Genomic DNA, 27537 nt, shown 5'->3' with positions numbered 1-27537 from the left:
GATAGTTATATAAGTATAGTTATAAAGTATATAGAGATCTTTAAATGCAGCAATATATTATATGTAGTGGTAAATTATAATATATTGACATATACTATATAATGTTCTAGGTGTCTCATAAAACAAACTACTCCAGAACACTCTCTACACACATATACACACACACATATATAGGTATCTTTTAACCCAGCAGTATATATAATGTTTTAGTTACCTAGTGCTATATAACAACCTATCCAAAACTTAGTACTTCAAACAACAGCATTTGAATTTGCAGTCTGGACAGGGCTCAGTTAGGATGGCTTATTTCTGCTCCATTTGACATTGGCTGAGGAGGCTGGAATCTTCTGAAGGTTTCCCTCTCATGGCTGGTGCTAGGCTGGGGAGAGTCAGACGGCTGGAAGTTGGAACAGCTGGGACTCCCTGGGCATTTTTCTCACTGTCCGTGGTCTTTTTAGTGTGTCCACTTCCCAGTAGCTCAACTCCTCACATGGCAGCTGCGGGCCGCAGAGGCTTGTGTCCCAGCAGAGTACCGGTAGAGGTGATGTGGCCTTTTCTCACTTAGCCTTGGAATCCGTGCGACATCACTTCCAGTGTACAGGCCAGCGCAGGTTGGGGAGGACACATAGACCCCCACATCTCAGTAGAGGTGCATCGGCACCACACGGGGGATGGTGGACTGTATTGATGTGACCATCTTTAAATATAATCTGCTGCATACATTTTTAAGACTTTTGAATACACAGTGCCAAACAGCCACTTCAGATATTGTATAGTGATGAAAATGATTATTTTGAAAAAGGAAATGCTAAACCAAGGGTGTTATTATTTTTCATCTTTGCTAATCTGATCAGCAAAGATAGTGTCTCATTTTTTTAGTTTACTTTTTCATTGCTACTGAAGTATATTGGCCGTTTTTATTTATTTTGTGAGCTGTCTGTTCACATCTTTTATAGAAATAATAAGATAGTCATAATATCTGAAATTTTTTTGTTATAGTATAGTAGATTTACAGTGTTGTGTTAGGTTCTGGTGTGCAGTATAGTGATTCAGTTATACATATATATTTTCTTTTTCATATTCTTTTTTATTATAGGCTATTACAAGCTATTGAATATAGTTCCCTGTGCTATACCATAGGACCTTGTTATTTATCTATTTTATATATAGTAGTTTGTATCTGCTAATCCCAAACTCCGCCTTCCCCTTTGGTGACCATAAGTTTATTTTCTATGTCTGTGAATCTGTTTCTGTTTTGTAAATAAGTTCATTTGTGTCATTTTTAAAGATTGCATATGCAAATGATATCATATGGTATTTGTGTAATATCTGAAATTTTTAATTAGAGTCTTAGAGAGCAGTTTCTTGAAACTTCCTCTTTTTACTGATAGGGAAACTGAGTCACAGAGTCCCAAGTTACAAGTTTCATAAATTCACATTTGATAGTAAACACTGGTTGGATGTGGCAGTGATTGAAAGTAATTCATCGTTTGGAACTGTAGTGGGTTGAAAATAATATCTCGGTAGAAATTTTGTAACCAGGAGCTCTGCCTCTATAAAAAAGATCCTACCTATGTAATATCTCTTAGAAAAGATTTCAGTACTACTCTAAGGTACATCCCCAACTAAAGAGTACGTGGGTGACAAATTGCGTTTTTGCTTCCACTTAGTGAGTCAAGCACTGTATTGGGTCCTGGGTACACAGTGGTTTGTAAAACAGACTCTGTCCTCAGGCAGCTTGTCCTCTGCCGATAGCGATGGGCGTTAAACAGATAGCCACAAAGACAAATACAAAATTCTAAGTTGCCATGAGCGTTGTGAAGGAACGGGGCAGGGTGCAGGAAGCATCGCATACGAGGGCTACTACTTAAATATCACCAAGGAAGTGACATTTCACTGAGGGAGGAGTGGGAGACGTGGAAGCAAGAGTTAGGGGAAGGGTTTTCACTGAGGAGGCAAGGACCCACAGAAAGGAGAGGACTTGTGTGTTTGAAGAACTGATAGGATCTTGGTGTGCCCCGGGGGAGCAGGCAAAGATGGAGCTGGAGAGGCAGGCAGGGCCACAGCAGGTGAGCCAACAGTAAGGATTCTGGCCCTTACTTGACCTACTTTGTTAAAAGATTCCTTGGCTACTGTGCAGAGAAAGGGCTGGAGTCGGTAAGCATATAAATGGATTGCAGTCGTCCGAGCAAAAATGAGAGTGTCTTGGACAAGGGTGCTGATGGCAGCTGGGCCAAAATGTGACGAGTATTTTCAGGTAGAGGTTACTGGACTTCTGCTCCACATTTCAGCGCTGTCTGTGGTTCGGTCCACATCCCGGGGCCCCGGGGGCTTGGCCTTTCTTGACAGGGTCTCTTCCGAATCCATCCGCTAAGTGTCAGAGCGACGTCAGTGTGGTCATGGTGCTGAGGCTGTCCAGAGCGAACCGTAGTTTTCTGATCTGATGCTCCAGCGGGCAAGGGAGGGAAGACCCCTTCTGGCATGCTTTCTGACTCCTCTTTGGCTTCTCCCCACTTCCTGAAGCAGAGGAGAAGTAGCATGATGAAGGCCTAGGGTTTCTCAACAGAAGAGAATTGAGGGCGGTTGGAGCAGCTTAGAGGGAAATGGGAACAGCATCGAAATCCTCTCTTTTGCAGCCTTTTTATTCCCCTCTGTTTTATCAGAACTTTCTATTTTCTCTGTTGCATCCTCTAAGAAAGAAAGTCCTTGTAAGAAAAGTTGCCTTCCATGAGGAAAAAAAAATAGATAGAAGCATCTTTGAACTAGAATCCTTATTTAATTAAATTGATTCAGAGCCACAGACATGTACCAGGAAACTGCAGTGTCCCAGGCACTATGGTGAGCTGACATCTTATTTATCCCTCACCCGGGCCTTGGAGGATGGGTGTCAAGTTCCGTTTACAGATGTGGAAACTGACCTTTCATGTAAAACATCAACATCTACTCTCTGTTTTCATCAAAGAATAGTAAAGAGAACCATCAAAACCTCCCTTTCCCCCAAGTTCAGTTGAAATGAACAAGGGCCTAACTCCCATCCAAGTGCATTTAAGGACTGGACCTATAGCAAATTCAGGTCATCTTTGCCCCTGAAAAAAAGGGGGGGGTCTAAATATAGAGGTGAGATGAATTTTGTCAGGTCAGATTGACCACTGTGAAAACAAAGTCCGCCATCATCCAAGTCAGTTAGCCCTCAGCTCTGGGATGTCTTGGCCCCCACCCCCACTCCCTGCCCTAGTCCCCTCCATGTTAAGAACACAAGAACACTAGACCATAATAAAAGGCTTTGCCTTATAATTACCTCAAAACCTGTAGACTTCTGGGATAGAAACTCTTCTTAAAGGACAGAGGGACGTCTGCTCTGCTGATGTTAATGTATGAACTCAGACAGAAGCCGTGAGAAAGTATTAAATCTATGACTCTTACTCTAGAACTTTTAAAGAGCAATAAAATTCCAGATATTTTAATTTTATTCATGTCGTTCGTATTGTTCATCATCTAACATGATCCAGGTGTATCCTAGGCTTCAAGAATACAGAGCTCTATGACATAAGATTCATTTATTAAAATGATGGGGGAATGTATAACTCAGAGGTAGAGCGCGTGCTCAGCACGCATGAGGTCCTGGGTTCAATCCCTGGTACCTCCGTTAAATAAATAAGTAAATAAATAAACCTAATTACCTCTCCCCAGACAAACAAACAAAAAGATAAACTATTTTGTTAGTAAAAATGTATACTGTTCTTCTACCAAAAGGTGTATGAATGAGATCGTTCCCAACCTCAAGAAGCGGGGAAGATTGACGAGGATGCAGACAAGAAATACCCTGAGAGAGAGAGCACTTGGTGGTTGGGAGGGGAGCATCTAGCACACAGTGGGGTAGGGGAGTGGGGCACCCCCAAGAGAGATTCCCTGGAGGAATAAGTAGGTTACACAGAAATTATCAACACAGTTTAGCTGAGTGTATGTGCTTCACATTTTGCTCTGTTTGCCTCTTTCCTTGCTCACTAGAATCCTTGCTCCTAGAAGACCAGCCACAATTTTAAGCAGGGTGTAATAGCTGGGCTCAATCATAGAGTTGCTCTTGCATTTAGCCAGCTGAATGCCTGATCGTGAAAAAGAAGATTCGTAGGTTGTATCTGCTGCTCTTTCGGCCTATTCCTGTACATCTCAGAAACTTACTCTTACATTGCCTGCCCCCACCCCGATCCCGAGAGTTCCATTAATGCAGCCATGACTCAGTCTGTCTGCACATCCACCACAGCTTGGGAGACATTCTGCTGCACTGTCAGCGTGATGGACAGGCCTGCATCAGGGCAGCGGCGGGGGGATGAGAGAGATGGAGGAGCTCAGATCGCCCAGTCATCTGTTCAGCCTACCAGTCAAAGTCCATGCTTAGAGCAGGTGCCCTCTTCTTCCCTGTATCTGGTTGACATATGGAAAAGGGCAGACTAACCTAGAGTGCTCATGACATTTTCCTACTCTTTATGGCTCTTCTTCCCAATGATTGCACATTATAGGGCTTTTGCTTTTTTCCGGGTCTGTTAACTCCCCTCTTTTTAACCTGGATGGGTTTCTGTCCATTGCAACCAAAGGGCCTTGACTAATAAAATACTCAAAGCCTAAGTTTATGCATCTTTTTATCTGACCAGCAATCCAGTGGCTTAATTCTCCCAGGTAAATTTCTGTTCCCGAAATTCCATCGAGTTGAGTCTTGTAGAGGACGTTTCCTCTGCTTGGCTCAGTTAATTTTGAGCCGTCGAGGGAATGAGTGAAAGAAAGTAACCAAAGTGAGTGATTCCTCCCTCTTCTCTGCCCTTCAGTTCACTGGGGGACTTTTGTTTCCAACTGGAAATCAGCATTTCTCTTATTCACTCAGTAAGTGAATATATAACCAGCAAGTGCTGTGTTCCAGCCATGGTTTATAGGCACTAGGAATGTGACAATAAATAAGACATGGACCTTGTCCTCCAGGAGCTCACAGTTTAGTGGGAAAGAATGACCAGTAAACCAGGGATTACAATACAGTAAAAATACAGCACAGCTATTTAGGAGAACACTGGGTGCTGTGGAAACACAGGTGCAGCACCTGGTCAGCCTTTGGAAGAGGACTAGGAGGCAGTCAAGGAAGGCTTCTTGTAGGAGCCGACACCTGACATGCGTTCTAGAAGGATGAGTTAGCCAGAGGAAGAAGCTGAAGAGGGTGTACCATGTTCATAATCTAACATAGGCCAAAACAGGAAAGTAAAAGAGAGTCAGGTTCTTTCATGCCAAATTATAATGTTTTTATATCAAGTTTTGTTCCCAAAAATTATCTTTCAGGGTAAAGAGAGTTGCCTTATATTCAGGTCTTTTAAACCCTTTTACATTATAGGGCACTCTCTCAATTACTTTATTTTAAACCACAAAAGAATTGTTTAGAAACACAATAGCCCGAAACTGTCTTTGTCACTGCTGGTTTGTATGCTTATAGAGGTCATTTGACAAAGAGACAAAGAAATTCAATATAGATTTAGTAAGTATTTGGGGGCCAGGGAAGGGATGGGGAATGACTTCACAACTGCAAGTCTTGGATATCATTGCAAATAAGCCTTTTAAAGATCACTTTAAAATGAAACACAATTAGTGGTTACTTTGTGGAGATCATGAGTATACACCCACAGGATGAAGGGAAAAATAAAACTGTTCTTATTTTAAGCAAATGGATATTTGTGGCTTGAGGTAAAATTTCCAGTGATAACATCATGTACAGATGAAAAAATATATTTCCAGTTTCAAGATAGTAAAGGAAGGCCATTTTCACATCCTTCTCCTTTTTCAGTTCCCCCAAATGATAAAGTGAACAAGAAACAGGAACTCAGACTTTACCTTTGATGATGTTAGGAGATGTATGTAACCTTGAACTAGAATTTTTGAAGACTGAAAAGTGGCAGAGGAATGGTAAGAGAACAAGAAGGTCAAACTCAAGTTCCCACAATACAGGCATCCAAAGAACCCCTGAAAAGCTCGAAAATAAAGCATCGGGGACCACAGGAGATGGACAGGGTGGGAGGCCGAGAATAGGGGTTTTAGAAGAAAGTCTGTCCAAGGAGCTGTTGCACCCCAGTTCCCCACCCACATTTCACATGGACATGAAACCAGACTTCTCCCCCACACCCCTCACATAAAATCAGAAGTTTATTCCCTGGGGAAGGTAAACCAGAGGACCACCAGACTCAGACATCAGGCACAGAGGAGGTAGGAGTGAGGAGCCCTAGTCTGGACACTTGACAGTGAACACCAGCAGCCTGGACAGCCCAGGGGACAGGTTAGAGGATCCACCTCTAGAGAAAATGAACTACCCCAGAGCAAAACCTGAAAATACTGACATTTGGGAGTCCCTAACTTGGAGATGACCCAAGTGTCCCCCACGATCTATTCTCCCTTTCATCCTTTTTACTAATAGAATACTCTCAAGTTTCGGCAAGGAACAGGGCTGCCTAGGCAGAGACTACATTTCCCAGGCTCCCTTGCAGTGCAATGTGACCACCACAAACTAAATTCTTGAGCCCTGGGAGCAGCGTCTACTTCACTCTCTTGTCTTCCCCTTCCTCTCAGTCCTTTCAAAGGTGGGATGTGGATGTGGTGCTGGTGAGGCAGCCTCAGCCAGGCGGACCAGGCCTTGGAGGGACATACAGCAGCAAAACAGAATAGAAAGAGCAGCAGCAGCAGCTTGTCCTGCGCCACCCACCAACTGTGGCGTGTTAAGAGAGAGAGAGGTGACCGCCTTCCTTGTATGAGCCATTGTATTTGGGGACCTCTTTGTTGTAGCAGCTTAGCCTGTAACTTAACTAATACACTATGTATATTTCAAAAAAAAACAAAAACAGAAACCATCCTGGAGTTTTGCTCAAATACTTTATAGTGAAGCCTACCAGTTCGTATCACATGCTAGCTTCAAGACAGCTTTCTCACACTTCATTATTAAATATGAATAGACAGCTAAGAATCACTAGACATTTGATTAAAGCATCTAGCATGAGCGGCTGAAACCAGAGTGAAGAAGCAGGGAAAGGGAACTCAAAGGAATGAGAAGCAATGCAGGGCAGGGAGCAGCAGAAAACTTCAAAGGAAACATGGTTAAATCCTCAGAGAGATAAGAAAAGATACTGCTGACATGAGAGAAGGAGTAGAATGATCGTCATTCAGAGAGTTAGAAAGAACTCTTGGAGGTTAATCATTTACAAAGTAGATAGTTCAGTAAAAGGGTTGGAAGATGAGATTACAGAAATTTCCCAGAAAGTAAAAGAAAGAATACAAAAGGTTGGGCAATGGTGAGAAAAAATAAGAAAAATGGACAGTATTTCAGTAAGCCCAATGTTTACTAATATGAATTTCAGGAAGAGTGGGAAGACAAAATAATGAGGAAGAATATTCAAGAAATAAGCAAAAATAATTTGTTACTGATTTATAAAATGTCAGAGTTGAATAATATAGTATTTCCGGATTACTATATTAATTTAATTTAATATAGGCATAATTAAACTAATGTAATATTTTTAAGAACACATTTGACTGTATTTTAGCTACATCTCTAAAATATTATATATGTAAGTTGATCAAAAAGTCAAGGGATAGGAAGATAGTCTTCTTATTGGAAAAACGTGAGAGTGCCTATCTGAGATTCAGGACTACCTTATATTTGATATGTTCTGGAAACTTCAGCAGATTCTGAAAGCAGAAGCAAAGACTGTGAAAGAGAGAGTAGCCCTGGCTCCCAGCAAAACTCACGCAATGATGGGTCCCCAAAACTCGGAAGAGGGTTCATATGCTGCATATGCTGGCCATGATGTTATAGGTCTGATCATGATTCCCAAATTTCTGACCTGAGTGCTTGAGTAGTTTGTGATGCTGTTTCCTGAAGTAATCATAGATGTTACACATTTAGGAAAGCATGTGATGGGTTTAGTTTTATTTGGATTTACTGTCTTTGGGGTATCTGTGGGACATCCAAGTAGAGGTCTTATCCATGGATCTGAAAAACAAAAGCTTTAGGTAGCTTTGGGTATTTAAAAAATTCATTCACTCATTCATTCATACATGCATACCTTAGACAGAACTGAAATTCAGCTAGCATATTTGGCTCCGGGGGCTGTACTGGTTGCTAAAATTCTGAAATACTCGGTACTCATTGGTAAATAGCACCTCTTCCAAACCCCACAAAGTCACCCCTTCCCACACCCGAGCTGTCCTAACCCTTCCTGTCCTAACCCATTCAGTCCTATTTGCAGCAACAGAAGGGGTAACATCTCGCCTAGAAGCGGCCTGTCCCAGCCCTGTATCTGTCCTGTCTGCTCTTACTGTTAAAGTTTTTATTTAACTGCTGCTTATAGCTCATGAAGGCCAAACGCATTTCCCACATATCCATGTGCTTAGTCTGTGTCCTGACCTTCCATAAATCTGTTGGTACCAGTCCTCTCCAAGTCTCCTCTGCCTCCAGCAATCAGAACTGCTCTCTGCTCCCTGGCTCCCTGCATTTTCTCACCTTCATCTCTTTGGGCTCACTACTCAGAAAGACTTCTCTGATTTCTGAGCAGTCTATGTTTTATTCATCCTTCAAGGCCAGTTCATTTCCCCCTTCTACCAGAAAGTCTTCTTTATCTAGAAATGATGATTTCCTCCTTGAAATAACCATCCCCTTCCCATGTAACATATCATTTCCTATCTTACATTAGTGATATCTTAGTACTTTCTATAAGGTCTTTTTCATAGTGGATAGGCAACAGCAACTGTTGAGCGAATAAGAGTATGAATCTAAATTTAAGGACTCTCTACCAAGTACCACCGGTATATAGTTGCTAGCACTTTTCATCGTTTCTTTAGAATATCTGTGTGGTGTAATCTCAGATTCTCTCCAGATCTCCCTGTGCCTGATTTCTATATTTCATTACATGCCCCCCCAAGCCCCAAAATAAAACAGCAATAACAAAAAACAAACAGATGAAGAAATGTTTGCTGATTTTCTGAACGAAGGCTTTTGATATTTTCAAGTTGTTTTCATCCCTCTTTAATAGTAAAAGGGTGATAGTAATTTTCCATTTTCTACATTGACTTAAATTTATCTCTCAGAAATGCTAGAGCAGAGCCTTTCTTCTAAGGAGGGTTACACTGTTTGCTCTGCTGCAGCAAATCAGGCTCCTGTTGTGACATTGGCAACAGTGATGAGTCATTGCTTTGGCTGGGACAAAGTGTTTCCGGAAGTCAGATACAAGAGCAGAATACCTAATGGTACCTTGCTACCTATAATCTCTCTCAAACACACTCTCCTATTGCCCTTCACAGAAGTGAAGTAAAAATCAAATTTCCAATGTTTGGTGGAGGTAGCAAATAATTTGCACTAAAGGTCATTGATATATTTTCATATATCTAAATCCTTTTATTTTTTCCCCTCTCTTCTTTTAAATAAGTTCGAGGTAAAATGTAGGCCATGGTGTGTTTCTCATGTAATGATGCCTCAGTCTGTTTTGCCCAGAAGCCGTGTCTGGCATTTGCTCTGGGTAGATATGATGGAGTGGAGGATGGACAGGGGGCATTGACAGAGGCCTGCAGGGTACCTAAGGCTGTGATGTCCAGTCCCAACCTCCTGGCCCAAGCACCTAGCCACATCTCTTCTTCAATGCTCAGAAAATCTTTATTTTGCCAGAGAGAGGGGAAATGAAACTTCCTTGAGATGCCGTTTTCCTATTCTCTGAAACTAGGAAATGCTGAATGGAACTGAAGTATCTCATCTCTTCCCTCTCAACTCCCTTATTTTTTCTTGATATCTTTTAATGAGGAGATGATATATTTTCACCTGGGGCCGTATGTGGGTGCTGAAGTGAAGTGAAGTTAGTTGACGAAGAGATAACTTCAGGGTCAGGAAGGAAGCAGGCACAGTACCATGGAGGGCAGTTCTGCCGTTTCATGAAGTGTTTCTTGGAGCAACTGTCAGGAGCAGAATCTTGAGTTGAATATTCCGTTGGCCGTTTTCTCCTTACTGGAATTAGAAGTATGTCAAAAGCCAACCCAACTGTACCTGAACCTAACCTGAGTTGTGCTGGGGGGTTTGTGATCGTAACGTACCGAGTGCCCTGCTGGGCCGTGCATCCCCCCTGTTGCGATGTCTCTGACTGGGATAACTTGCCAGCTGGGAGAGTATCATTTATTTGGTGGGGACACTTCAGTCAGCCCAGAACGTAAGTGTGTAGAATGTGAAGAAAAGGCCCTAGACTTGCCCTCTGAAATTGGGAAATGGGGAAGAAAATAGGCAAACGGTTGTCATCCTAAATGACGTCAGAGCATGGCCTCCAGCTTCTGGTCTCCCTGGTAGTGGGGCTTCTACAAGGCTGTAACCTGCAAGCACTCTTATTATTAGTGAGGGACCTCAGTTCTCAAAAATGCTCGGGTGCGTTCAGTGTTAGCCCTCTGTGAATCATTCCCACTTGCCTTTATTTTATTTATGTGGGGGGGGTAATTAGGTTTGTTTATTTATTTGTTTATATATTTTAATGGAGCAGTGTACTGGGGATTGAACCCAGGACTTCATGCGTGCCAAGCTCACGCTCAACCACTGAGCTATACCCTCCCTGCTAGCCTTCATTTTAATAAACTTTGTTGCATGGGAGAGAAAAGGATGCATTATCGCTGGGACAGAGAGTTATCCATAATTCAAGCTCTGTGCTCTGTGACCATCGCCTGTCATAGGGACTGTGGAAAAGTAAGACTGAAAACCACTGTGGCTTGAGACCCTCTTGCCTACTGTGCCTCTTCTTTCTGTTTGATTAGCTAAGAGTCAGGGCCCAGATGTAGTCAGATCTTCTGAAGCTCTTAAGTCTCTCTTGCTAGTTCAGTCCTGCGGGATGAAACGCTCTTCTGATGGCCTTTTCTCACCTGGCTCTACTTCTGTGCTGTGAGTGATAATGTATCAGCCACTTTTCCAGCTCGGTGATCTGCCAGTTGTTGAGTGGCAGCTGATGATAACTCGGGCATCTAAAGAAAAGCCCATCTGGGTTTTCAGAGTTCCATGAGGGATCTCCACGTCCTTCCTCTCTCCCCGTAGCTGGGAGCATTCCAATTAATAATCGGGAGAGGGAAGCTCAGCAGAGTTCTGCTGTGGTATTTGGAAGGGGATTTTGCATGCGAGGCTTCATACTTACAGCATCCCACAGTATTTTATCAAGATAAATAATATGTGAGAGTGGATTCCGTGAGGCTGAGGATAATGCTATATGGTGCCCCTCCCCCCAGATAAATAAGTAAATGAATAAAACCTCACAGCAGGCCCAGGCGTGGAATGAATCTCTCAGGGGGGCAGGGCTGTGGGATCCCATTAGAGAGTATTCAGTTTATCCTCCTCATACAGGCTCTCCTCGCAGACAGACAAGGAGCATGATTTGTTTCCCACTGAAAAGTCAGGAGCGTCGTGGAGGATGACACAGTGCCATTTGTTTACAGAGAGCTTCCTCCATTCAAGTTATTAGAAAATATTTCTCGAGTAAGTCATCCTGAGTCAGAGCTGGCATGTTACTAGGAAAACTGCACATTTGAGGGACCTAGTGTTGCTCACACATGGGAGATTCTGTGTTTTAAACTTTCGGTAATTAATCTTTCACTTTCAATGAGCTAGAACTACAGTTCAGCCATGAGATACTTACCAAATGCTTCTTTGCTCCCACTGCAATTCATTGGGTCACATTAGGGGTCCAAGAAAGCAGAGGACACTGCGCTTATGTGGCTTACAGTCTGCTTGGAGAGAGAACAGCAGCGTGGATTTTTAAAACTTAAGATGCAATCAAGTCTCAGTGCATTATTTAGATGTGCTGAATTTCACTGAAACACCAGGTTATCTACCTTAACAGTTGTCTTTCGGAGTCTGCTCAAGCCTCCATTTCCACAGAGTCCTCTTGGACCGTGTTGGAGGGGGGGGGGGGAGGAGGAGGAGGAGGATTGCTCTTGGAACGTGTCTTTACCTTTTACCCCAGAGCCTGGCAGTGACCCGCAGAGTTCAGAGCTATTATCAAGATATAGGTTGGTTTCTAGCCCTCCTAGAAAAAGAGAATGCCTCATCTCATGGTTATTTGAACTCTAATTTCAAATTGTATGTGCTCCTATAATTGCGTGTGTATCTGATATATTATAAATATTATTTATGTGTTTGTCTAGAATTGTAGGCAGCTTGAAAGAGGGCAACATTATTTTTTCACTATCTAGAATACATGCCAGTGAGATTTAATATGTTTTGGGATTGGGGTGAAACAAGATAAAGAAACCTTTATTTACATCTTTTGAGGCAATCTGAATTACTCTGAGAAATATCGAAAGCTTTTAAACTTTTTTTCTCATACAAGTGATACATGATATTTGTCTTTCTCTGTCTGACTTACTTTACTTAGTATGATAGTCCACCCATGTTGCTGCAAGTGATGTTATTTCATTCTTTTTATGGCTGAGTAATATACATACATACCACATTTCTTTATCATTTCATCTGTTGATGGACGTTTTGCTGTTGACGGACAGGTTGTCTCCATGTCTTGGCTATTGTAAATAGTACTGCTGTGCACATTGGGGTGCATGTGTATTTTTGTTTATAGATTTCTTCTTTTCTTGATATATGCCCAGGAGTAGGATTGCTGGATCATATGGTAACTATATTTTTAGTTTTTTAAGGAACCTCCACACTGTTTTCCATAGTGGCTGCACCAATTTACATTCCCACCAACAGGGTAGGAGGGTTCCCTTTTCTCCACATCCTCTCTAGCATTTATTATTTGCAGACTTTTTGATAATGGCCATTCTGACCGGTGTGAGGTGATCAGTGAATTTCTTAATACTAACTAGCACTATAATCGCTAATGTTTGTTTTAGTATTCACCGTATGCTGACATTCTGCAAAGTTCTTTATATGCAGTTACACTTAATCCTTACAAGTCAATAAGCTTTGTATTATTATTATTCATATGCTACAGAAGAGAACAGAAACTTAAGAGATTATGGAACTTATCCAGAGTCTCGTAGCTAGCAAGTGAAGTGAGACTCAGACCCAGGATCTGACTCCAGAGCATGAGTCTCATGTAGAGTTAGCTCCCAGTCATGTAGTGTCACCAGCACACGCTTTCAGAATGCAGCAAAATGGTTAAGAGCGTGGTATTTGGAATTAGACAGTCTTGGTTTGAATCTCAGCATTGCCACTTAGTAGCCGTGTAACACTGGGCAGATCATTTCACCTCTCTGAGCCTGTCTCCTCACCTATTGAAATGTGAAAAATAAGAACTTACAGAGTGGTTTGAAGATACTACCTGTAAAACTTTTAAGCCTGACCTATCCAAGGCTTAACAAAGTTTACTGGTATTATTATTTATGAGAAAAAATAGCATTTACCCCTTCTGCCGTCAACTTCATTTAATTTTTACAAACATATTTTGAAATATCTTGTAAGTGTCCTCCATAACCATTGGGAATTTATCATGAATGAGTCTGAAGATGCCTTTCATCCTTTCATGTCTTCAACCAATGTGGTTCTGGGCGTTAGTAACAAGTTCTAAAATTTCCCACATGATTTGTGAAGGAGATTGAGACAGTACTTCCATTTAACAGTTCCAGAGTGATTTTCAGTCTTTTTGTCCAATACCCTGGTGCTTCATCAATACTTTGGATACTGATCTAGGAAAGGAATTCTTGAAAAAGTGATGGAGAGGAATGGAATATTCCTCAACAGTCTGTCTTCTGGCCTGGCTAGACAGCTGGAGATCAGACTTAGAATCCACAGACCTGTTTTCTTCACTCACTTGGCATCTGACCTTGTTCAGCTAATGTAGCTTCTCTAGTCCAATGTGGAAAGCAAGTAGTGAGTTAACCATCACTCCCAACTCCTTGAAATTGCTCTGTGAAAGGCACTTGAAAAGTAAAGTGATGTGATTGAGCAGAAATGAATCTGGTGGAGCAGATTTGATTCCCTGCATGAAATTTTATACCAAAGGAATTTTATACTGATGTTAAAGCATATACAAAAGGTAAAGCAGAAGACTTTTTTTTTATTAAAATTATGCCCCAAATTAGGAGTTTTTAAGTTAGGCTCCAAAACCAAGCTCAACAGCCACAAAGACTCAAGTTTAATAAACCTTTTTTCCTTCTTTAATGAAGAAGTGGAAGATTCTTTTATTCAACTCTAAAAGAGAGTTTTGCTGTTTGAGAAGCAGAATGATCAAAGCCAAAGTAGAGATTCCACAGCATGAGCATCAGCTCTGGCTTTGGCAGTGTCAGGGAGCTTATTTAATCGCTTTGGCAGCTCCCAGCCCGTTTTGCATGCATCACTTTCTCTCATTTAGTCAGAGTGACTGTCACATATGCAGTGGCTTGTGTTGATAAATAGTTGTTGACTCTTGTGTCACAGTGCATGCCTAGCTCACTAGGAAGTCTGTTCATTTTTCTTGATTAGCATTTCTCAAATGTTTTTGACTTGATCTAGAGCATGAAATATGTCTTACATCCGAACATATGTGCATATAAAGTTGTGTATACCCGTATACATAAACACACATATATAAACTAGAAACCAAAGTTTCATGAAATCGTACTGACCCTGTTTTTTATTCTACTCTCTTCTCTTCTTTTCTTAGTTTTAAAGAGTTCTTGGTCCTGGCCCACTAAATTGATAGCAGTGTCCACTAAATGAGCTGTCACTCACCACTTGAAGGAGTGAGTGGCTTTAGGATTCCCCTTAGTTCAAACCTCCCTGGGCTTCACATGTCCTCAAAGGAAGACTTTACATCTTCTTTTCAGCCCACCCCCAGTACACACACATGCCACCATCGTCACCAGCATTCAAGCCTTTGGACCCTCGGGTAGAAGGAGCCCTATCAGCTGCTACCAGGGGGGTTTTCCCCAGGAAGACTTCAATTTTTTCTCATAGGAGGCCAGAATGTTGAAAACTTTGTGAATCTTGAAAAAACAGCTTATTCTCCTCTTAAGTTTTGAGTATTAGCTGTCGGGAACACAAGAATTCCTGTGATATGCCAGTGCTAGCTCAGTGCTCTGTACCCAGTAGGACTGCAGTAAGTATGTGTTGGTCAGTCATCACCCCAAATCTGCACTGATCACCATGGACACAGGGCCCTTGCAGGGTTAGCGCTGACCTGTGCTGGATGGAATAGCATTGCTTCTCCATAGGTGCGCTGAGTTTAGAGGACAGGACATTAAGTTGTAGGATTATTAGGTGAAGTAAGAACCCAGGTAGGGCGTATATTCCTGAATATATAAGACACCAAGAAAAGCAGACAGGCAAATGCAGGGCTAGCAAAATCTGAATACACTGAGGCAGAATTGGTCAGCAGCTAAAGCTGTCTCCATTTGTATCATTGACCCGGAAGTCTCAGGCTGTCTGGGACTCATCTGACTTTGCCTTTCAGGACTTAAAAGAACCCTGAGTGGCTAATGTAATCCCTGATATCTTAGAGGTGTATCTGAAGGCAGGTCCACGTGTTTTTCCCAGATTTGCCATTCATGTTAGTCACTTTTCTTAGAAACTTAAGTGATTCAGACCCCAGGATGTCAGTGGGGTAATGGGGTTCAAGTTCTAGGGTTGTGACACTATTCCTTCTCCATCAGCATTCTCATTCTTAGGAGTGGGACCCTGGATCCTGACACAAAGAGATGGAATGACTTGGCTCTCTTTGCTGGCTTGCAGACTGTGTTATTGCTGCTTCCAAACCCTGAAAGTCCTTAATTTTGCAAAATAAGCACAGTGGTAGCAAAGCCATTGTAATTAGGAGACAAGCCAGGAATGGAGAAAATATAATGAATATAATTAATAGATAATTTATGAAAAGAGTTACAGGTCTTATAAGCCAGAATATATTCTGAACTTCCCTAGCTTTTTAAAGAAACAATTTATAGAATTTTAGAACAGGGAGGAGACCTTAGATAGTATATAGTTTAGTTGCTTCATTTTACAGATGTGGAAACTGAGGTCCTCAGAATCTAGAAAATGGCAGCAGTGACTAAATAAACCCAGATCTTCAAGATTCTGAGGCTTGTTTCCCCACCTTCACATGACTTCTTGAGATGAAGAGCACATCTCCTTATTGTTGAGAAATAGGACACAGAAAATCACAGTTTTAGCCGCTATTGGACTCAGTGATGCTAAAACAAACAAATCAAAAAGCAGCAGTATTTGCCCTGAAGGCTGAGGTAATAAAATTCGAACCATGAAGTTTTGTGGTCCAGGAGTGAGGTTTCCTTTGTGAGGTTTCCTGATGTTCGTTGTGGAGCTCCTGTGACTCCCCTTGAAGGCTTGGATGGTGAGTTGTATGGCAGAAATTTTCATTCCTAAGACACTTGTCACTTCAGAACCTAGATTACCTCACAGAAATGATTCCCAACCATAAAAGGACAAAGGATAGCTTTGGGTTTTTTCCCTGCTTCCACGTCACACAAACCCAGTGGGTACTAGTCAAAGAAGTAACACATCTAAGATGTGGGTGGAAATATAGATCATTGACCCTTAGAGTCTCAGAATTGGATTATCATTTATCCCACCAGTACCTGGTACATGAATTAATGGAGAAGTTCAACAAAACAGGTAGTGGGTGTGTCTTTTTGTGTCTCTCCAGAATAAGACATTGCCAGCGTGAATCTGTTCCCTGTCTGAGCTGTTGTCTGAGATTGACTCTGGGAATGAGAGCTGGTGGGAGGGCAGTGATTCTCGAAGGACGGCTTCATCCCCACAGAGTGCTCTCCAGTGAGAAGAGAGTAAGGAGCCAAAAGAAATAAACATGGTATTAGTGGGGAAAAAATGGGGTTTGGCTCAAAGAAGAATAGCCTGACAGGACCACCTGACACAATCTGGAATACTGAGACAGACTATAGAATTTTATTGGGAAATCTTTTAAAATAGTTTTTTTTTTTTTTCTGTTTTCAGAAATGATAGCTCTATCCATTGGTAGGCACAGAGGACCAGGTGAGGCCTTACTCCTTTCCTAAACCATGTGAACACTAATGGTTTCATTCTGTTACCACTTGGGTCTGTATTTCCTAGGTCATGTACTCAACAAGCAACAAGCACTTTGCCCGATGGGTCCAGGAGTGTCACTTTGACCTTGATTCACTTTCAACTAGTACCATCTAGAATCCCTGCTAAATTTATCAATAACTGATGCTCACATAATAGAACCTAGTGACTTCTGTCACATCGCTAAGAATTTTACATACTCAGGTGTGGTTCCAGAATTTGACCCTCAAGTCATTTTTATCTAGAAGGAACTAAAATTGCACCTGCCCCTAAGTTAAAAAAAAAAAAGTATTAGTCAATCAAATCATTCTGAAATCTGTAACTTATTATTTAGCTAACCTTAATCCAATCTTGTATTATCAATAATTACTACAGTTTTTCTTATAATTTTCAGGTGTCTAACCACTTAGCTCATTTCGCATCAAACTTGTGATAGTCACATAAGTTAACAGAAGATCCTCCATTCAACAAGCCTCAGTAAACATTGACATTGTTCAGGGCTCTTCTCTGGTGTATCAGTACCACTCAGCTCTCAATTTAATGAAGGTACCAATGTAAAGACATAAAGATTTTGAAATTGTTAACAGTTCAGGATTGAAAGAATATCAGACTGAGACCACTGAATCTTTTAAAAATCAGTTTGTTTTTAAAAGAAATGAGTGACACATAATGATGTCACAGAGGCTACAACCTTGCAAATGTGGTGATTGGACCTGGTGAGCAGGAGGCAGCAATCACTCTAGACATACTGGCCAGACGTTTTTGTGACAGAGGATGGGAAATAAATTCCACTGAAATTCAGGGGGTTTTCACATTAATAAAATGTCTAGGGGTCTGGTAGTCTGGGGCATGTCATGATAATCCCTCCCAAGGAGAAGGCTAAGTTGTTGTATCTGACCCCTCCTGCCACCAGACGTCCACTGCCTGGTGGGTTTTGGAGGCAGCATATTCCTCATTTGGGTCTGCGTCTCTGGCCCATTTACCAAGCAACTCGAAAAGCTGTTCATTTGGAGTAGTGCCCAGAGCAAGAGAAAGTTCTGCAGTAGGTCCACGCTGCCGTGCAGACTGCTCTGCCCTTTGATCCATGGGGCTCAGCAGATCCAGAGGTGCTTGAAGTGGCAGTGGCAGATGGGGACGCTGTCTGGGGCCTTTGGAGGCCCCTGTAGGTGAATCACAACACATACCCTTAGGGTTTTGGAGCAAAACCCTGCCATCTTCTGTAGAAAACTCTCTCCTTTTGAGATACAGTTTTTGCTTGCCTGTGGTAGGTGTTAGCAGAGACTGAATGCTTAACTGCAGGCCACCAAGTTACCGTATGACCTGAGCTGCCCTTCATGACCTGGGTGTTGTCTGACCCACCAGGCCATAAAGCTGGGCATGCACAGCAGCACTCCATCATTAAGGGAAGTGCTATATATGAGATCAGGTTCGTGCAGGCTCTGAAGGCACAAGTAAGTTACAGGAAGAAGTGGCCCAAATGCCCTTGGTCCCCACTCCTGCTCACTGCCTTCTCTCTCCCAGCCTGCACCTCTGGCCCCATGGGGAGTTCCCTACGACTAGTTGACTGAGGAAGAGAAAATTCAGACCTGGCTTAGGGATGGTTTTGCATGATATTCAGGCACCACACGAAAGCTGTCACGTTCTAGCCCCTTCCTAGGACAGCCCTAAAGGACAGTGGTGAATGGAAATCCTTCCAGTGGGCAGAACTTCAATCAGTGCATCTGGTTGTTGATGTTTTTTGTTAGGAGAAATGGTCAAAGGTTTAAGTCTGTAACAAGTCATAGGTTGTGGCCAGTGGTTTGGCTGGTTGGAAGGAATATGATTGGAAGATGGATGACAAAGGGATCTGGGCAAGAGGTGGGTTGATAGACCTCTCTAAGTGGGCAAAGGGTTTTAAGATATTTGTGTCTTAAATGCTCTCCAAAGGATGACCTAAGGAGGATTTTAACAGTCAAGGGATAGGATGACCCATTCTGCAGATACCTGTCAGCCTCTTTTCCCAGCCACACTGTCATTGTCCAGTGGGCTTATGAACAAAATGGCCACGGTGTTCAGGGATGGAGGTTATGGTTGGGCTCAGCAACTCTGACTTCCACTCACCAAGGCCCGAGACCATCATTGAGTCCCCAGTATGACACCATTCCCTCAGTTAATCAGCTAGCTACCAGTTTCAAGTTCATTAAATTGGACTGCTTCCATTATGGGAAGAGCAGCACTTTGTTCTTATTAGAACAGGTACTCTGGATACAGATTTGCCTTCTCTGCACGCAGTGCTTCTGTCAAAACTATCATCCATGCACTTACAGACTATTGTATCTACTATAATGGAAGTTCACACAGCATCACTTCTGATCAAGGAACTTGATAGGTCCTTGCTCATGGAATTCACTGGTCTTGCCATGCTCCCCATCATTCTGTAGCAGCTGGCTTGGTACAGTGGCAGAATGGCCTTTAGAAGACTTGGTTACAGTGCCAGCGAGGTAGCAATGCTTTGTGAGACTGGAGCACTGTCTTCTAGGATGCAGTGGGTGTTCTAAGTCAGTGTCCAATATGTGGGGTACTGTTTCTCTCATAGCCAGGCTTCGTGGGTCCAGGAATCAAGGTGTGATTATGGGAGTGGCTCCATTCTCTGTCACCCCTAGTGATCTAGTCAGAAAATTTTTCTTCCTGTCTCCTTCACCTTAGGTTCTGCTTGTCTAGGGTTCTTAGTTCCAGTGGGAGGAATGCTTCCACTAGGAAACACCACAGTGATTCTATTGAAATTCTTGAGACTGTCACACAGTCTACTAGAGGGGCTACTCCCATCTCTCAATCAGCAGGCAAAGAAGTGGGCCACTGTGTGGGTTGGAGTGATGGACTCTGATTACCAAGGGAAAATTCACCACTGCTGTATAATGGAGGTCAGGAAGAGTATGTCTGGAATACAGGAGATCCTTTAGGACATCTCCTGGTATTCTTGTGTCCTGTGAGGGAATCAAAACTACAACAGCCCAGTTCAGGACAGCTAATGGATCAGGTTCTGCAGGAATGCAGGTTTGAGTCATCTAACCAGGCGAAGAACCGTAATCAGCTGAGGTCCTTGCTTAGGGCAAAAGAAATACGGAATGGGTAGTGAACGGAGATCGCTATAAAGACCAGCTACAACCACATGGCCATTGCAGAAACAACCCATAATAGTTATAAGCAATTCTTCCTTATTTTGTCATGAATACATTTGTATATGTTAACCAAATGTTTTTGCTTTCTCTCTTATCTCCTTATCATCTAACATGAGATGTATTAATAATAACTTTATATCTCAGTATATAAATTGCAGAAGTGTGAGCATCATCCAAGGACTTTGCGTCTCTTTCTGGGGGATGGCTTAGTGTGTTTTCAGATGTAGGCAGGATAGTTGTATCATGTCAGTGGAAGTATGACTTTGTCGTGGACTCTATTTGGAAAGGAAGTATGGTTTAAGGAGCTGTGCACAAGTGCCAAGTTGACAGAGGGTGGAGTGTGATGGCCATTTTGATGTGTCAGCTTGGCTAGGATATACTCCCCAGTTATTTAATCAAACACAAATACTGTTTAATTGAGCTGTTGATGTGAAGGGACTTTGTTTGAAGTTGAAGTACGTAATCAGTTGACTATAAGCAAGGGAGATTATTCAGCATAATCTGGGTGGGCCTGGTTCTATAAATCGAAAGGCCTTAAAAACAGGATTGAGGCTTCCCTGAGAGAAGAAATTCCACCTGTGAACCAGCAGCAAATTCCAGCCTGCCCTTCCTGAGGTCTTGCCCTGTGGGTTTCAGACTTGTTTAGCCAGCCCCCACCTGGCAGATGCCAACTCCTGGCAATGAATCTCTTAATATATCTTACATTCACGCACGCACGCACGCATGCATGCAAAACACCTCCTGCTGGTTCTGTTTCTCTGATTAAACCCTGATACAGCCTCAGATGTCCCTAAAAGCTTTTGTTTCAACCATCAGTGCTGCCAGCTGGGCCCCTGCACTGATCTTATAGCTATTGGGTGTTCAATAATATGTGTTGAACTGAGATGAGTTTAAGGTGTTCAGCCCTTGTGTAGCGGTATTCTCTATTGAGGCTCTTTGCTACTGTACTAAATATGCAGGGCAAGGTCCCAGGCAGCTCCCCTTGCCAGTATTTTCCACTCAGAGTCAGGTGTTGATTCACAGCACCCTCTGAAACTCAAGTGGCAGAAATTGGCAGTGAAAAGAACTGCCACCCACACATTTCCTCGTAGTGGGAGAGATGTGGCCAAATACTGAGGCTTCCTATTAAAAATCATATCTGCCTCTGTTACTATTTCTCAGTATTATTTGGATTCTCCTGTGAATTGTTGTGAAACATTCTTAAAAGGGGGTTCTGAGATAAACCAATGGGAAAAACTAGAAAAATTAAAAATGGATGTGGTTTTGAGTAACCTAGGGCCCGAGAAACAGCCAAGTAGTTATCATTTTCATTGGTAGGTCCTTACCTAGATCTAGGAAGTGCAGTACAAACCTATTTCAGTAGGTTCTGTTCAGTACGTACAGTCAATTCTCCTGTCACGTGACATGTGTGTTGCTAAAAGTCAATGAGCTGTGCAAAATCACAAAATGAAAACCAAGGGCTAATGGGAAAAATGGGATAGCAGCACAACACACAAAAAATTATCAGTGAGATATTTAAAACAGTAGGAACCTAACAAAAGATGCAGCACAGTTTTACACATGTTGAATAGTAATGAAGTAAATCAGTACTACAATAAGTACGGTACTTTACCTGGAACAAGACCTGAAGTTTGCTTGTGGACCAGAGCATCGGAGGAGGGCTGCACCTTGTACATCATTGTGAGGCGGTGGAAGGGGGGTTTTCTGACATTGGACAGAAAGCTGTAACCCCACATGTGCATGGGTTAATCTCATAACACAAGTGGCAGTGTGGGGAAACTGGTAGACATTTGAGGGTGTGTGTGTGTGTGTGTGTGTTGTGTGTATTCCTACGCACCTCCATTCAGCTGGGTGCAGTGTTCTGCACTCACCTAGTGTTTCTCATGGATGAGACAGCATATATCAATCACACTGGAACAAATTTGCATTTTCAAAACAAGTGTGATTGCAGAACTGATTGTATTGCTCAAAGAGATCACCATCCTTTTTACCTGTACTTTCAAAATCCCAAAAGTTCTTTGTAAGTTTGGCACAAATTTGTTTGTTAGCAAAAATTAAGGTAAATAAATGCTTTCCAGAAACACTGTATTTGATTATAAATGCCTGTCACAGACCCCACTGGGATCTAAATATGCCTCTATGCAATCTGAAAAATTCTGATTTCTAAAACACATCTGGCACCAAGGAAATAGGGAACAGTTGATCTGTATATTGAGTGTCTGCTTTGTGTCAGGCATTGTGATAGGGGCTGCAGGTGGAGAATGAACAAGGTGCAATCCCTGTGGCCAGGGAAGTTGCATCCAGGAGCTGTGGTGTGCTTCGTGGCAGTGTAATAGATGTGTGTGTATGCACAGATGGAGAACAGAGGAGGGAGTCGATCTTTCTGGCCAGAGTGTTCAAGGAAGGCCTTCCAGAGCATGTGACTCCTGGACTGTTTAGGGGGATAGTTAGGAGTTCTCGAGGCAGAGGGAGAAAGGCATTTCAGGGAGAAGAAGAACATCTGTAAAAGTGTGAAGGCACAGAGTCCCAAAACAGATACAGAGTGATCCTTTTTTGATATCACAGAATCACAATGTGGTATATCAGTTCACTAGGGCTTCCATAACAAAGTACCACTGACCCAGTGGCTTAACACAATTTATTTTCTCATGATTCTGCAGGCGAGATGTCCAAGATCAAGGTGTCATTGGTGTTGGTTTCTTCTGAGGCTTCTTTCCTTGGCTTGTAGATGGCTTGTCTTTTCTCTGTGTCCTCACAGGGTCTTCCCTCCATGTGTGCCTGTGCTCTAATCTCTTCTTTTAAAGATACCAGTCATGTTGGGTTAGGGACCACCTTAATGACCTTTTTATCTTAGTTACCTCTTTAAAGAACTTGTCTCCAAATACAGTCACATTCTGAGGTACTTGTCGGGTTAGGACTTCCACATATGACTTTGGGCAGACACAGTTCAGCTCATAACACGTGGTGTGGCACAACAGAAGTATGAGCAAAGTGGACAGAAGCCAGAGGAAGGTGTGCTTAATTATCACTGGGCTTGGGGATTTGGGAAAAGCTTCAAGGACATAGATCTTGAAGAATGACTAGAATTTCATCATATTGGGAAGGAAGAAATGACATTTCTGGCCCAGGGATCAAAGCCAGTCCAAGTGCTGGGCCTGCCTTGCAGGACCTCAGCATGTGCCATGGCCCTTCCACCCAAGTGTCCAGGACCTGCCATTCCCTGCTGTGGGTTGGTTACCACCATCTCTGCCTTTGACCCCTGACTTTTGAGAAGCACAGTGTCTACCCACCTGGAACTTTTCACCATTTGTTCCAGGGACCCCTGCCCTCTTTTGAAAGAGTTTTATTGATGCTGTATCTTCATTTTCTGCAACAGCAAAACAGCAAAATATCATTCTCCCTCTATGCTTCCCTGGAAGAGGAGACAGCTGTTCCTTCTCCCCCCATGTAACCTGATAGGTGCCACCACGCCCCTTCCTTCCTCTCTGGAAGTAGCATCTCAGTCCTCAGTCTTGTGGTGGCACCAGAGAGCATGGCCCATTTGACATGTTGCCAGCACCTGAGTCTGAACTGAAATATACTGAGACCATGCGGTCCCTTAAAGATGTGCCAGCCACCAAGTACTTGTGCATCAGAATGTACTTCTGCTATCTTTTTTTAACTGAACAGTTTCTTCTTAAAAGTATTCTGATGTTCCAGAGCTAAGAAAAGCCCTGCAAAATTCCTCTTAGATTAGTAAAATTATAGGATTCAGGCAATTGCTGTGTACCGTGTCCTAATATATATGCTATTTACACGCGTGTTTGAAATCACAACTTGGCCACAACGTTAGGTTTATTTAACCAGTAAGACCCCAGATGTTTCAGTTGACTCACTCATGTTTACTGAGCGGTGTGCTCCAGGATTCAGGAAGGTGTGTGTGTAAAAGATATGGTACCTAAAGAAACTGAAAGGTGTTTGAAAGAAATAATGAAGACATTGTTTCCCAGAGTATGTGCAAAGGAACACTAGTCATGGTGAATATCCAGAAAGTCGTTTCCACGGCCAGACAAGTTTGGGCAGCACTGCCTAGTCTCTGATCTTTTGGAGCACAGTGATGATATCAGCATATCAAAGACTCTGAAAGATCCCATAGTAAAGAAGCATACTTAACTTTGTTTTATGTGAATTCTCAAATGTACTGATCTTTGAATGAGAACCTGGTGCTGCCCCCGCAGAGCACATCCTGAGAAACTCTAGCCTAAGACATTGATGATGTTCCAAATGAACTGTGAGAGGAAATTCTGCTTCTCATTTGGAAGTGTACCATACAAATCCAGTGCTGAGAAATTGTATGCTTTTATTATTTTAGGTTTAGAAATGAAAATGTAAGAATTGCATCCTTATGACAAATGGAAAATGAATCAGATTTGCTTGACTTGCCTGGTGATTTTTAATTTGTAGAATCTTCTGTATAAACTAGCAATTACGATGATGCAGCCATTAAATGGTATGTAATTATACCCATGAAATAATGGATTGTGAGCACTTTTTTAAATGAAAAAAAAATCCCTAAAGTAATTATTGGATGATGAAAATAAATTAATTTTATTCAGTACTTAAAGAAGGAAAATTACTGTGATCCCTGAAGCAATGTATATGCAGATACAGGTTCTTTCATGTGAAAAATTACAGCCAAAAAATGCTAAAATATTAAATAAATGTGGCACCCACTGCTTTTTCTCCTATAAATTCAATTAAGATGGCGGATTTCCTTAGAGGCTGGTAAGCAGATGTTACACAGCTAGTAAGACATGGGATCAGGATTCGGGTCAGCTACTCTTGTCGCATACACTTAACCCCTAACTTGAGCTGCAGTTAGTAAAAAAAAAAAAACTTAGTAGAAATTACATTTCTTTTTTCTCCGCTTCCCCTCTCCCCACTGCCCCAACCACCCAACAAAAGTAAATTTCTGTTGTAAGATTCTAAAATGCCATCCTAAATACTTTGATGTCGGAAGCTACTTTGCTAAACCATACTCTCTCTACATGACCACTGTATTTTGGAATATTTCACAGTAGCATTGCAGAAGTGCTCTGTTTTACTACATTGTGAAAATTGCTTTAATCTTTCAGGCTCCATCTGTACAAAAATACTGACAGTAACAGTTGGCATTATTAGTCAAGAGAATAGCAGTCAGTGATGACCATGTACTTAACCCAGTTGATTCTGTGGAGACAGACTGTTAATACAGTCCCCAAATCATAAGTTGATCATAAAATAATTTATTGAATGGATATGTGTAGACCACAAGCTCAGGTTTTCATGATGGTGGTTGTGGCATAGAATTGCAAAAGCTTCATAAAATTTAGGTACCTGGTTTTTTGATATGAAAGATCTTAGACCTATACATTGAGAATCAAACTGGGGAGTCAAGTAAATAAGTGTGTAACTTCTTTCCTGATATATAAAATTTCATTCCCTATTAAGTTGCTTAATCACCGTTTGCTGTCTGAATGTTGGATGGGCCTAGTTGCAATTACTGAGTTTTTTCCAAAGTTAATCCTGGAAAATTAATTAATTGCTACAGTCAATAATAAAATAATCGTAAAAATAAACTTTTCGATTTTATTTGAAATTTAAAGATACTTCTGAAAGGAATGTGTAATTCATTTTGGAAGTGAGCATGGGGATTTTTTTTTTCATAACTGAGATGTCACCAAAGACAAAGACTTTGAGGCAGACTTCTAATGACAGTGTCTGTGTTCTGACTCCTCCTTCGAGGAAAGATTGGTGTTAGGGGTTAGAATTTTTTGTTTTCTCATGGTAAGGATTGGTTGTTGGATGGAGAGTTCAAGTAGGTTTTACTGTTTCTTTACCTTCCCGGTAATAAGTAAGGCATTGATGAAACAGCCTTTCCCGAGTAGTTTATGAGAAGGGTGCTGTCTGACATCTGGACTTTGGCACGTCTTCCAGGATGAAGTCTGTGGACTCACGCCAAGTGATTGCCTACATAACCTGCAGCATAATGTGCTAGACTGCCTGGTTCACAAGCAATTCGCAAGTGGCCAGCTCTGCAGATCGCCTGACAGAGACCATTCTCTGCTTGCATGAAGCCACCAAGTTCTCCAGGCTGAGACTTCCATATCCTGGTGTCCTCTCCAAGACTGTCTGTTCACTTTCTGTCTCCACCCCTACTGCCCAACAATATGACCAATGCTGCAAATATTGTATATGGTGGCTGCCACCATTTAAGACAGTGAGGCAGTACAAAGGCCCTCATCAGCCTTCTTGGCTGACCATGTAGACCAAGTTGCCCATCAGTTAAATACACAAATAACTCATTAAAGAATCTGTACTTTGTCTTTAGTTATAGTTACTTCCCTTGGTTCCAGCTCAGCTGAACCCCACCAAATCTACCCTGACTTCAGAGCAAGTGATGACTCCTTTTTCCTGACACTAAATTCGAACAATCTAAAATTCTCTACTTAGTTTGAAAGCTAGGTGTATGGATCCAGGCTCGGGGTAATGACGTCATAACTGATACTTTTAGAATTTTGCTGTGCTCTTTTAGAATATTTCTGTTTAGAGAATTTGGGGTTAGGTATTTCTACAGTGGGGAAAAAACAATTGACATAAAAGAAAAAAAGAATTTACTTCAGAAATAAATGAAGTGTAACATAAAGTACATGTTTGACCATTTACTGTGATGCTATCAAACCTAGAAATCAGATGTCACTTACATATTTTGAACCTTGGACAGTCGTAGTGAAAGCATTCACTTGTTTCACCAGTCAGTGCCCAAGACCAATTATATAATAATGTAATGATACCTGTGGTGCCTTATAGAATTGTTTTATTAAAATTTTTTCAGTTGACTCATTTTATATAGAGTCAGTTCTTCTAACACTTGCCTAAAGTGCTTTGATGGTCTTCCACAACCACTGACTATAATTTTTTAAATTCTCTGTTGGAAATTTTACTGATGGGAACCAAAAGTAGGTTTCATAAAAATCTCTGGTCTATACTCCTGAATAAATAACCACTGAAAATATATAAACATTCTGAAATCAAATCCTCCAGTTTTTTTACTTTTTACCATTTTTAAATGATATGATCTCAGTTATATTGCACATTCTCTTGCCTTGTCAATAATGCACAGTGAAAATAATTTAACTCTTTGAGGACTGCATGCCTAGCACAATGCCTTATGTATGTGGGGCATCTGCTGTGTTATAAATCTCCTTTCCTTTTATTACTTTTTTATTTTATTTTGTTTTTTATTGAAGTATAATTGATTTACAATGTTGTGTTAGTTTCAGGTGTATAGCAAAGTGATTCAGTTATACATGTACATATATATATATTTTTTTCAGA

General features: G+C 41.7%; 2 protein-coding genes across 4 annotated transcripts in view; one reads left to right on the top strand and one right to left on the bottom strand.

The window, feature by feature from the left end:
• The window catches only part of CRACD (capping protein inhibiting regulator of actin dynamics), a 117665-nt gene that overhangs the window by 42625 nt on the left and 47503 nt on the right, over positions 1-27537 (top strand). The window contains exon 1 of one of the 3 annotated variants that reach the window (XM_072943515.1): positions 10024-10211. The exons of 1 other annotated variant lie outside the window; for it this stretch is intronic. In XM_072943515.1, coding sequence (XP_072799616.1) covers positions 10136-10211 — 76 coding nt within the window. In that variant the 5' untranslated portion in view covers positions 10024-10135. Of the gene's footprint in view, positions 1-10023; positions 10212-11434; positions 11510-27537 lie in introns of those variants that run through there. One more of the 3 variants, XM_072943516.1, reaches the window with a different exon arrangement.
• Positions 1372-10193, bottom strand: LOC140687193 (uncharacterized). Its single transcript, XM_072943519.1, has 4 exons — positions 10099-10193; positions 9830-10012; positions 7768-8011; positions 1372-2517 (listed from the first exon to the last, which is right to left on the bottom strand). Exons 1-4 carry the CDS (start codon positions 10175-10177, stop codon positions 2265-2267), a joined length of 759 nt encoding a protein of 252 aa, XP_072799620.1. The 5' UTR covers positions 10178-10193; the 3' UTR covers positions 1372-2264.

This window comes from Vicugna pacos, chromosome 2 (genome assembly GCF_048564905.1).
Source record: "Vicugna pacos chromosome 2, VicPac4, whole genome shotgun sequence".
Classification (NCBI taxonomy): Eukaryota; Metazoa; Chordata; class Mammalia; order Artiodactyla; family Camelidae; genus Vicugna; species Vicugna pacos.
Note: the sequence above shows the minus strand (reverse complement) of the source record. Positions and strands in the feature narration are given on the sequence as shown.